Here is an 11,429-nt window from a genome sequence, read left to right on the forward strand (position 1 = left end):
TTCTACAATATCCAAAGTTCTTAAAACACTCGAGTTATAAGTGTTGTATACCTAATTTTTTGCATTTCCCAAGAATGTGAGACTCAAAATTCAAACATATGATCCCAACATAGGACCTCAACCCTAACTTAGGATGTAAACAAGATACTATAGCCCTAGGTTGATTTTACTTTTGCCATGCTTAAGATCCATCTTGATATGCTAACTTGAGATCCAAGATCTCAATATGAGACTTGAACTCCAAATTTACCAAACCCATGGCACAAACCATAAACCATGGTTTGAGAAAATGACTATATAAGTATGCTAGTGTTAGGGTTTGGGAGGAAAATGTCACTAGGAATACACATGGTAAAAGTTTATTTAGGTCAGTTCGATATTAAGGGAACCCCAAAGAATTTAAACTATAGCCAAACAAACAAGTCAGTCCGATTTGGTATGAGTCAATTAAAAGAATCACTTATTTTTCACTAAAAATTGAATCAATCAGTTCACCAACTCTTATGACGATCCCTACGTTTAACTTGAGATTCAAAACTAAATTGAAGAATCGTGACTCAAATTAGGGACACCAAATCCAAGACCCCTATATCATTTACCCGAGACCTTAAGATTGATACCCAAACTCTAAGACATGCACTTGTATACTAATGCCAACTATATTTTTCACAATGCATGAAGTTTCAAAAATAATTTCATATTTATCCTTATACATGTTTTCAAATATTAAAAATACTAACAACATAATCTAGCTGCTTGGAAATGATTATATGGGTTTTGAAACATGTTGTTAATTATGAAACAAATTACCTTTTATTTTTGTTTAGTTTTTATAATTGTCGATGTCTCAGTTTCATTCAACAATAATCTAAATGGTTATTTTATGTTGCTTATATGAGATGGAATCAAATGTTGCACATATTCCAAGACAGAGAGAAAGCTTCATATCCAAAGGGGTTTTCCCCTCGGATCCTTGAAGTTCTCCGACTTTTGGCATATCTATGCCGTTATAGTCTTCTTTTGGCAAATCCTGCAACGAATCTGAGTTAGCTTTGAATGTGCCTCATCTTGTGAGGTTGGTCTTTGAGGTGTTGTTGCTTGGTCATGATATACATACTGTTGATTGGCACGTTAGTACCATAGAGTGACTAGGTGACGCTCTCTATGTCATGTATCGGAGGAAGATTAACTGTGTTTGTTCTTCCTTTTGTTGGTGTTGCTTTAAATTTTTAGTCTTGGTATTTTTTGTTCAATAAAGTCCAGAAACTCTATGAGTTATCTGTGTTGTTTTTTCTCTCATAATTCCATAAACTTAGTTGAGTATTCTTAGTCTCTTTATGAGAGTTGTGTTGGTTAACGGCCAGTTATGTGTTTGATGTCATTGGACTAGATTCGGCGAAACTACGGCGATAAAAAGAGATTACATAAAAGTTATTTTCAAGAGTGATTCCCTCCATATCGTTTCAGCTTTCAACTGGCTCAAATCACTGAGGAAGTTTTTACCGAAGTATGCCATATTGCTATCTTTTTTTCTATTGGTCTAATAAAATTATATTGCCTTTTTATCAAAGGAACGCTACACATATTCTAATCCTAATTTATTAACCCCAAATACTTATCCAAATTGACTTTGAATTTGGTTTCATATTTGGAATGACAAAGGCTTATATGTAATTTCCCATGTAATTAAAGATTCAGTAAGAATTTACGGCGCAGTAACTCAGGCAAGTTACCGTAATTTGGGGTGGATGAAAATAGAATGCATAGATAGATATTCGGTATGAGATAGATAGAGAGAATATTAAGACCGCTCGTTGTAACTTCTAACAGCACGCCAGCCGCAATATTTTTGGGATTTCGACTTTACCCTTCTTTTCTTTCTCACATTTTTTTCTTTTTCCTTTTGTTTTCCTGCAAAATTCAAATTCTTTTAAAACCAAAACAAAGAAAAACTCCTCCTCCTCCAAAAAAAACCGCACAAAATAATAATAAAAGATTTATTTTAAAATTAAAAAAATTTAGAAGGAGAGAGAAGGGAACGGCTTTGGCTTTGAAGAAAAGAAAAGATATTTTTGTTAGGCTTAAAGCGCTGCCTCTTGTCTGCGTGCACCAACAAAACATTAGGGTTTCTCAGATCTTTTTCTTCTTCTTCTAACCTCCGTCACGTCCTCTACTGCTACAGGTTTGTTCATCCGTACAGGTCTCTCCTGTTTCGCTCTTTCTCTCTACTGTGCATGCTAATCTTTTGTCTTGCATTAGCGTCGAGTCTATGGTTATGCTTTTTCGTTGCATTATAGATCGGGGATTGTTCTTCTTCCATTTATTTGATTAGGTTCTGTCTGCTTGCTGGGAATATACATGTATATCAGAAAGGAAGAGAAAGTGAGTGAAAATTTAGTTATTGGTTTCAGGGGTGAAATGGGTTTTCTTTGTCACTCTGGCTTTTAATTTTTTATTTTGTGACTTAGTGTGCATTGTTGTTTATGTTGCTGCTGTTGCCTTGTGCATTTCTGAATTGATGATTATGCATTGTTGCGGTTTTGAGGCCTGATTGATGAATATGTATAGTTAATTTGTTTATTTTTTGTTTACATGTGTTTGTTTTTTCAGGGTTTTATTTTTTGCGCTGATTTGGATTTTCATTGGGATTGCAATTGAAATTTCTGGGGTTCAATTGTGGAGAATTTTGAAATAGGTTTCGAGGGTTATATCTGTTTTTTGAAGGCTGTTGGAGTGATAATTTTGTCCTAGTTGTATCGACTATGCGAACTTCATGGGCAGATTTGGCTGCAAATTCTGCAGCTGAGAATGCAACTTCTGGCCCTTCCGCTAGCAATGCTGTTGCTGGGACGGCTGCTGCTCCTACTCGGTCCACCTATGTCCCCCCACATCTGCGTAACCGCCCTCCTTCAGCAGACCCACCTGCTCCAGCCTATACTGGCCCGCCTGCCAATGATCGAGGTGGGTTCAGCGGATCTCGTTGGGGTGGTCCCAGAAATGACAATAGTCGATCTGGACCTGGCTATGGTGGCAATGGTGGTCGAGGTGGTGGATGGGGCAGCAGAAGTGGTGGTTGGGATGGGAGGGTGCGAGAAGTGAACCCCTTTGGAGAAGAGGAAGAAACAGAGCAGCCATTTAGTGAGCAAGAAAACAGTGGTATTAACTTCGATGCATATGAAGATATTCCGGTTGAGACAAGTGGTGATAATGTTCCGACCCCTGTGAATACATTTGCTGATATTGACTTGGGTGATGCACTTAATAAAAATATTCAGAGGTGCAAATACGTGAAACCAACACCTGTGCAGCGTCATGCTATTCCCATCTCCCTTGCGGGCCGGGACTTGATGGCATGTGCCCAAACTGGTTCTGGAAAGACAGCTGCTTTCTGTTTCCCAATCATCAGTGGAATTATGACAGGACAACCTGCACAGAGACCGCCCCGTGGTGCACATACAGTTTATCCACTTGCTCTCATTTTATCTCCTACTAGGGAGCTTTCAATTCAAGTATGTTTTAGTAACTTATCTATCGTGTCTTCACAGTTTCTGGCTGTCCATGTGATAAGAATTGAAAGTTTTTCTTCCTGTTTCAGATTCATGAGGAAGCTAGGAAATTTTCATATCAAACAGGTGTCAGGGTGGTTGTTGCCTATGGAGGAGCACCAATTAACCAACAGGTTTTTTCATGCTTTCCTTTATCACTGTTGTCTTGGCTTTGTCCTCATCTAGTGCTCTGTAATTGATGACTTTATATTGCTAGTGACTCAACGTGAGAGTTGTGTTTATTTTGTCCAACTCATACAGTTTTAGAAAACCCTGTGCTCTAGCTTGCAATCTTATATGGAGCTTTAGTAACTAAAGTGGAAGTTTGTTTCACTTTTTGTGTATTGGATGTACTCTATAAGCATAATTCTTAAGTTAAGCTGATAAATTATTAGCATGATTGCCAATGTAGTTTGCATTTTAGATGTTTGGTGCTGTTATCTTGGTATTATATGAACGCTGCATAGTTTGGTTTAGGATATTTTCTGTCTAATTGTATTTTCATTAAGTTCATCCATGTAATGACTGCTAAATTATTCTCAGCATCTTCTTTTTGAGATGGTGAGACTAATTGAGCGTTTGTTGGCGTGAGATACAGGATGTACACACATGTATGGCATTTGAGTCTATATACTTAGTCCTGCAAGTTGTTACACCGCTTACATCTTATTTTGTCTAAATTTCCTCGTTTACTTCACCGGCATGTTATTTTTGAGATACATAGCAGATTTTGATTTAAGTATTTTTGGACAGCTGCGGGAACTTGAAAGAGGTGTTGATATTCTTGTGGCAACTCCTGGAAGATTGGTGGATTTGCTGGAGAGAGCTAGAGTTTCATTGCAGATGATTAGGTATTTAGCCCTAGATGAGGCTGATCGAATGCTGGATATGGGTTTTGAACCACAAATAAGGAAAATTGTGGAACAAATGGATATGCCTCCACCAGGTGCACGACAGACTATGCTGTTCAGTGCCACTTTTCCAAAGGAAATACAGGTAATTTTTCTTTTGTGGGAATAAGTTTATAGATGGCAGACTTTTATCAAAGTGTTGTCTCCACTAGCTTTTGTACAGACATGTTTCCAACCAGGAGTATCAAATAACAGTATAAAAGATGATTATTTTTTGGTTCCTATTTCTTCTGTCCTGTGTTTGTGATTGTTGTTCAATGTGAAAGTTCTGTTTTACATGCAGAGACTGGCCTCTGATTTTCTTGCAAAGTACATCTTTCTGGCAGTTGGAAGGGTGGGTTCTAGTACTGATTTGATTGTCCAAAGAGTGGAATTTGTTCATGAGTCTGATAAAAGAAGTCACCTTATGGACCTTCTTCATGCACAGAGGGCCAATGGCGTACAGGGCAAGGTATTCTCATAGAATAAACTTCTTTTAAATAGGTTTCGGGGGTTGTCATATTACCCAAATTTTCCAATAAATTTTATTGTGAAAACTATTCTCAATTGTATGATTTTTATTTGTGTGATTCTTGAACCCCTCCCTCCCCTCACTCGATTGCACCATGTTGGTTTTGTAGCAAGCTCTGACATTAGTATTTGTGGAGACAAAGAAGGGAGCTGATTCACTGGAACACTGGTTGTGTATGAATGGTTTTCCTGCAACTACTATTCATGGTGACAGATCACAGCAGGTTAGTTGGTTTTATCTTTCTGGTTTCTATCATGCCGGGCTGCGTCTTTAATTTTTAAAGGGAGTTACAGTGGTGTGGCTGGGTAATTGGTGCCATCAAGGTACACCCTGATAATATGGTGGGATACTTTTTTTTTTTAATAGTTGAACAAACGCAGATATGCTCACGCAGACTTTTTGAGTTAGCAGATTGTTCATGTTTGGGAATGTTGGGTTGGTGGGAATTGGTAGGGGATTTAGATTCTAGTGAACATGAAATAGCATGTTAGCTATATCTCCTACAAGCTGAAGAATAGCAAGGTACATAACAAGTAGAGAAACAAGGACTGCTTGTTTAAGGTCCTGTGAGTGTGAATTGCCGTTTTGGAATATCATCTTTCACTGCTTGCTGATGCTGGGTGTGGGTGATATGGCTTTCCGTGGGCTTGTTAAGGTTTTGTATTTGCATGGGTCATGAGTCTAGGTTTGGGATTTGTGTTGACTTTCTAATAGGTATGTACTGGGTTGTGATGGAGATGCATTCTTCCTCTTTTATGTTGATATTTGAATTTAGTGATAAAGTGGTGTACAAAAGCTGTTATCATGTATACGCTACTGGGCTTGATGTCTGAACTGTGCTTTTGTATAATCAAATTTGAGACTTTGGAATAGATCTTATACCATGTGCTTGAGGTCATGTAGTAGTTGCCATGTATTGCAGTGTTTTAAGATTGATGGTATGCTGTTTTAGTGTTTAAATCCTACCTCTTATTTATTTGTACTTGTCTACAGGAAAGAGAACAAGCATTGAGGTCATTTAAGAGCGGCAACACTCCAATTTTGGTGGCTACTGATGTGGCTGCACGTGGGCTTGACATTCCTCATGTTGCACATGTTGTCAACTTTGATCTTCCAAATGACATTGACGATTATGTCCACCGCATTGGTCGTACTGGACGAGCTGGGAAATCTGGTTTAGCTACTGCCTTCTTTAATGAGAACAATTCATCCCTGGCTAGATCTTTAGCAGATTTGATGCAAGAATCAAATCAAGAAGTACCTGCTTGGCTGTCCCGGTATGCAGCTCGATCTTCTTTTGGTGGTGGGAGGAACCGTCGTTCTGGGGGAGGCCGGTTTGGTGGCCGTGACTTCCGAAGGGATTCCTCTTTCAGTAGGGGTGGTTCTGATTACTATGGCGGAGGCAGCAGTGGTGGATATGGGGGTTCTTCTGGTGGTTATAGTGGAGGTGGAGGATATGGTGGTCCTGGGATGACCAGTGCATGGGACTAACCACTAACTCTTGAAAGCAGTTACAGTGTCTCTAGGTAATGGCTGCAGACTTCTTCCTTCTTTATAAGGTCGTCATATTTTTGTTTTTGTAATGTTTGGTTTAAGCCATCAAATGCTTTATACTGTCGGAAGTGCTCATCAATGTTTTGGGGGAGGGGGGACTTATGTTTGGTATTTGGCGCCACAGGAATAGAGGTTTGTGTAATGTTGGTAGGTGTCGTTTAAAAATTACTAACAGAGTAGGGATTACTTTGTCTTTTAAAATTTTCTGTACGCTTATTACATACTCTGGCTTGTGATTTTGGATGGGTTGTAGAATATGTAGTGGGAGAGGGAGAGGGTTTCGTTTCGGCCGCATCTTTGTGTATCTCATAGGCATGTTCGTTTCAACCCAGTTTGTGGGGTTATAGTGTTGAGAGGTTCTTCTGTTCCTGCCATTTCTTCCTCCTTTTAAACAGAGGAGTTACGGAGGTCTAGGGCTTTTGTAATATTTTGGTTGCTGACTGAAATGAATACAAAGCCTTCTTGGAAACTGTAGATTTCTCCGATTTGCATGGGATCTTCTGGTACTGATTGGACAGGAATAAGCTTAGTTGCCATTCATTGTCAAACTTGAAACAATTGTTATTTTTATTTAAGTTTGTTTAACTCAGAAAGGCCAAGTATTCACATATCGTTTCACTTTTGTTTTGAGTGATTATTTGGGGCGCAGGAGCCTCGAATTGTTTAGAATGGTTAATTACTTTATTGGCGAAAAGAAGTTAGAAGTTAGAACAGATTGGGTGGACTAATATCAAGTTTCAATTGTAAAAAAAATATGATGATTGGGTTTGAGGTTCAGCCAAAGCCTCCATTGTCGCTGGTATTAACTCTCTTTTCTTCCATCTCTTGGCTTGGTTGATGAGAGATGAGTTGCCTTAATTATGGCTTCAAGTTTTAATAAAGCTCTCAGCTTTTGCAATCGCTAAATGACCCAAAAGTTGTGCACAATAACACCTTCTTGCTTCATGCCTTGTACACGTTACCAAATCCATACACTGCAAATGCATGTATGCTTTGGTATTGAAACGGATTGAAATGGAGTGAGAGACAGCTCCAGTGAGGGACAATGGAGTAGGAGGCAGCAGAGCACGCTTTCATCAACTCTTTCTTTCTACTGCCTCTTCCATCTTTGTTGCCCGGTCTGTACTCACCATTTAGTAGAAATACTTAACAAAAATGCATTGCCATGCCTTTTTAACTTTTCACACAAAACCCATCCAATAAAAACTTGCAAAATCTCCATTGTCTTGCATACTAGTGGTCTTAAGTTCGAACCTCCGTCACACCTTAGTAGTGTGTGTGAGAAATCATCATTCTCTTGTAATTTTGACTGTTGCGTCTATTAAAACAAAACAAAAAAACTAACAAAATCCACGAGGCCAAGTATTCAACAAAGTGCCCATACAGTCCATTAAAGTTACTTTTGAAGCCTAAACTACCATCAAGAGCCCATAGTGCAGAACCCAAGAGAGAACCCAACTACAATAAAAAGCCCAATCTATCAAATTCACTTATTCTGCCCGTTCCACATATGCATATGTAAGTTTCGCTTAATCTCGTGTTGCGCGGACCAAAATAAGCTCTGAACAAACCCTGTTACATAATACCACATGTAAATCCAGTACTATTTCTTTAGCGATCCCAATTTCTCTCGCAGCTTGATTTTCTCTCAGGTAATCTCATAGACACCGAACTTAGATTACATTTAGGATTGAATTTTTGAATTCATTACACATTTTGGTTTGTATTTAGGGTTTTTCTTTTCTGTTTGTTGTTCTTCCGCGACATGGACCTCCGAGAAGATGGCGTTGTATTTTCGTGTTCAATGTTTAGGATCATTTTTTTGTGTGTGTTGTAATTTGTGGTAATAAAACGGTGCCGCACTTTTGTAGTGATGGAGGAGCAGTTCGTACTCAGAGTTCCACCTTCCGTTGCAGAGCGATTAGACCGCCTTTTGGGCGAAAATGCTTCTACTGACGACAAGTCGTTGGATTTGTCATTCGAAGGTAAGAAGAGGAAACCTACTTTTTGGATTGACGGTGTCTTAGAATTAGTCACAATTTTCTGTTATTTTCATCACAAGATGGCAGAAACCTCTCTAAGAAAGAGAAAAAATGCTAACTTTTTGTGTTGGTTTGTTGATAAGGGCCAATGAGGTGTAATTATAATATTTAATTCAAGGGTTATGGTAGCTTAATGATTTTAAGAGTGATGGTTGGAATTTGGTGATTTTGCTTATGAATTGGAGTTGGGTATTTTGTTGGATTGTCTTGTGGGGTTTGATGTTATAGCAATTGGTTTGGTCTTTGGAATGGATATGAATTGCTCAAGTGAAAAGATATGAATAGCAATTGGTTTGGTTTGGTCCTTGGAATGTCAGACTAAGGTTTGCCAAGAAGCATGTTATGTCAGTTCGAAGCTTTCTTTAGTTGTCTTCTTGGTGGCATTTGACAGCCATTTGGTATGTTTGATGTTGCCAATATAACCTGTCTTGTGGTATAGGATCATAGTCCTGAGGGCCTTTTGTAGTTATGGTACTTTGACATGTGCGTAAAAATAGAATAGAATTAAGTTCATTCTCTGCAATCATGGCCTACCCATATGCCATAGATACCTCATGTTGCATGAAGAAAGACAACATCTTCACTTGGTTTTACTCACTTTTGATAACTATTCAATCTTTTGCCTACTTAATGTGCTTGTAGCTTCTTTTTCAATCCGTCGCATGATTAATTATGGTTTCTAGTATGTTTGTTGGACATGGCACAACTAGCTGACTAATGAGGAAGTAACAACAACGAATTGCATCCTTTTTGAAAACTTCGCTTCCCCTGTTTTAACAAATGGTTCGGTTGTAAACTTGGAATATCTTGCAGAGGATGGCAGGACTGGCACATTTGTCGTTGGAAATGACCGTTTCCCTGCATCGCTGTTGGATCTTCCTTGTGTTGTGGAGTCCTTCAAAACATATGATGATAGTGTGTTAATTAAGACTGCAGATATTGGTCAGGTGGGTCCTGTATATCAATGTTGAAACAGTTAAATATATGAGGGCTTCGTTTCTAATGCATTTACATGAACTTTTGTGGTTTAACAGATGATTATGGTTAGAGATTCGAGTGATGCGGCTCCAGATACAGTGGAGTACAGGCATGGTCTTACCCCTCCAATGAGGGATGCTCGAAAGCGAAGATTTCGGAGGGAGCCTGATCTAAATGTATCATTAGCCTCTTTACATTGGAATATTTTATTTGGTAATGCTATAAATATATTTCGTTAAGGAAAGAAGATATCCAGTCTCCGTGGTTCTCAAAAGTAATAAATGCACGTTATACCAAATACTAAGAAATATATCTTGGACAGAAGGTTGTGAGATGTTATCCTCTGGTTTTAGACTTTGGAAACGATGTCAATTGAAAAATAAGTTTTATGGGATGAAGGGGCCTTCCTGACATAAGAGAAGGGATTTGGCTGGCAATGCAGCTATCTTATTATGATGTCATTCACATCTGTATGTTTTGCTGATTGCGATTTTCTTGCATTTTACAGCCTGAGCTTGTCCGGCGTGTTGAGGAAGATCTACTGAACATTAGTGCTGGTGGGCCAGCTGATAATATTGATATCCTTATATGTTGTGTTTCATTAATATCACATTATCATTTTGTGCAAAATGCGGAAATAACACTGTTTTCTTCTTCCCCTTTTCCCTTGTATATATATAATTTTTTTTTTTTTTTTGGGTCAGTTCTCATATTCATTAGGTTACAAAACATGTGGCACATTCTGACTGTAAATGGAGGAAATTTTTTCCAATATGTGATTGATTGTCTCAGCATTGTTGCTTTATTGTAACACACTGGATTTGTACCAGAAGTGCAAAGTTCTACATGGTGTGTTTTGCTTGCTTATTCCTTAATTGAGTAGGTCACATGTTGAAGCAGCTGAGCAAGAGAAGGATGGAGATGGAAGTGATCGTAATGCAAGTAAAAAGCCTGTGGAAGAAGAACCTGTATCGCAACCTGATGTTACAGAGGCTGCTACAAATGCTGGGGAGCCGGATCGAAGCGACTCTGATGAATCCGACGAGTCAATTTGACCCCCTGCTGATATGCTATTCCCCTTCAGTGCGCTTGATGCATTTGGAATGTGTATAACAGGGACTAAAGATGTACCAAAAAAACAGGGATAGCTTGTTTTTCGCGTGACAATATAACTTTGATATTGTGCCTGATGCTGATTGTATGTTTACATTAATGTTAAGCTTCCCATACAGAAAATTCTCGAAGAAGAAATATGCTCGTGTAATTTATAGGTTATGCATTGTATGCATCAGAACAGGTTGTCCACAATTTTTAATAAAATTCTGTTATGAAAAATAAATTTGTAAGTTTTGGTATTGCCTTCTTTCAAAAATGTTTGTTGAATATTGAAAAGCTGTATAAAAATAAAAAAAAGCCAAATTCCCACTTGCATTTTGGGTGGACATTTGGGCTATAGTACGGGCCATATGATGAGGCTCTATCTCTTAATCGTTGAATCAAATTGATTATTTGTTTGATCAAATTAGTTAGCTTGATTTAACAATTAAGATATAGAACTTCACTTAAGGACTCTATATAAGGCCCTCACTATAAATGATATACCTATAAGCCTAAGCTACCATAAAATGCCCATAGTCCACAAGCCAAGAGAGAACCAAATTTGAAGAAAAGCCCAACGCATCTCACAAGACAAAGATGTTTTGCCAATTTCCACTTGCCTAAAATATGCGTGGTGGAAGAATAATAAAATACGGTTAAATGGAGCCAATGATGCTGTGCTGTTTTTATTTTGTTGTACCAAATCTATTTCACCCAAAACCATGGATTTAATTTGTCTTTTGGACCAAAAGACATTTTTAATGTTAGGGTCTCCAGTTTATATAAACTT

At 38.3% G+C, this 11,429-nt stretch overlaps 2 protein-coding genes across 3 annotated transcripts; both read left to right on the plus strand.

Annotated features, from left to right (window-relative positions):
* LOC18772869 (DEAD-box ATP-dependent RNA helicase 37) lies at window positions 1,957-7,120 on the plus strand. The gene is made up of 7 exons (XM_007207971.2): window positions 1,957-2,182; window positions 2,611-3,509; window positions 3,596-3,679; window positions 4,299-4,541; window positions 4,740-4,907; window positions 5,077-5,190; window positions 5,961-7,120. The coding sequence occupies exons 2-7, from the start codon at window positions 2,763-2,765 to the stop codon at window positions 6,456-6,458; spliced, it is 1,854 nt and encodes a 617-aa protein (XP_007208033.1). The 5' UTR covers window positions 1,957-2,182; window positions 2,611-2,762; the 3' UTR covers window positions 6,459-7,120.
* Window positions 8,046-10,895, plus strand: LOC18775278 (transcription initiation factor TFIID subunit 7). 2 transcript variants are annotated; one of them, XM_007205870.2, is made up of 6 exons: window positions 8,046-8,173; window positions 8,393-8,506; window positions 9,377-9,510; window positions 9,598-9,717; window positions 10,050-10,119; window positions 10,430-10,895. In XM_007205870.2, the coding sequence occupies exons 2-6, from the start codon at window positions 8,395-8,397 to the stop codon at window positions 10,594-10,596; spliced, it is 603 nt and encodes a 200-aa protein (XP_007205932.1). In that variant the 5' UTR covers window positions 8,046-8,173; window positions 8,393-8,394; the 3' UTR covers window positions 10,597-10,895. The 2 variants fall into 2 exon arrangements, with proteins under 2 accessions (XP_007205932.1, XP_007205931.1); XM_007205869.2 differs by lacking the exon at window positions 8,046-8,173 and having other exon boundaries at window positions 8,220-8,506.

The sequence above is a fragment of the Prunus persica genome, chromosome G6 (genome assembly GCF_000346465.2).
Source record: "Prunus persica cultivar Lovell chromosome G6, Prunus_persica_NCBIv2, whole genome shotgun sequence".
Classification (NCBI taxonomy): Eukaryota; Viridiplantae; Streptophyta; class Magnoliopsida; order Rosales; family Rosaceae; genus Prunus; species Prunus persica.

What these genes read in the sequence shown, in the direction of transcription:
- LOC18772869 (XM_007207971.2), top strand. Translation starts at nt 2,763, where the DNA reads ATGCGAACTTCATGGGCAGATTTGGCTGCAAATTCTGCAGCTGAGAAT. An exon ending in CTAGGGAGCTTTCAATTCAA is followed by an intron (nt 3,510 to 3,595) that starts GTATGTTTTAGT and finishes TTCCTGTTTCAG; the next exon opens with ATTCATGAGGAAGCTAGGAA. An exon ending in GAGCACCAATTAACCAACAG is followed by an intron (nt 3,680 to 4,298) that starts GTTTTTTCATGC and finishes ATTTTTGGACAG; the next exon opens with CTGCGGGAACTTGAAAGAGG.
- LOC18775278 (XM_007205870.2), top strand. Translation starts at nt 8,395, where the DNA reads ATGGAGGAGCAGTTCGTACTCAGAGTTCCACCTTCCGTTGCAGAGCGA. An exon ending in AGACTGCAGATATTGGTCAG is followed by an intron (nt 9,511 to 9,597) that starts GTGGGTCCTGTA and finishes GTGGTTTAACAG; the next exon opens with ATGATTATGGTTAGAGATTC. An exon ending in GGAGGGAGCCTGATCTAAAT is followed by an intron (nt 9,718 to 10,049) that starts GTATCATTAGCC and finishes TGCATTTTACAG; the next exon opens with CCTGAGCTTGTCCGGCGTGT.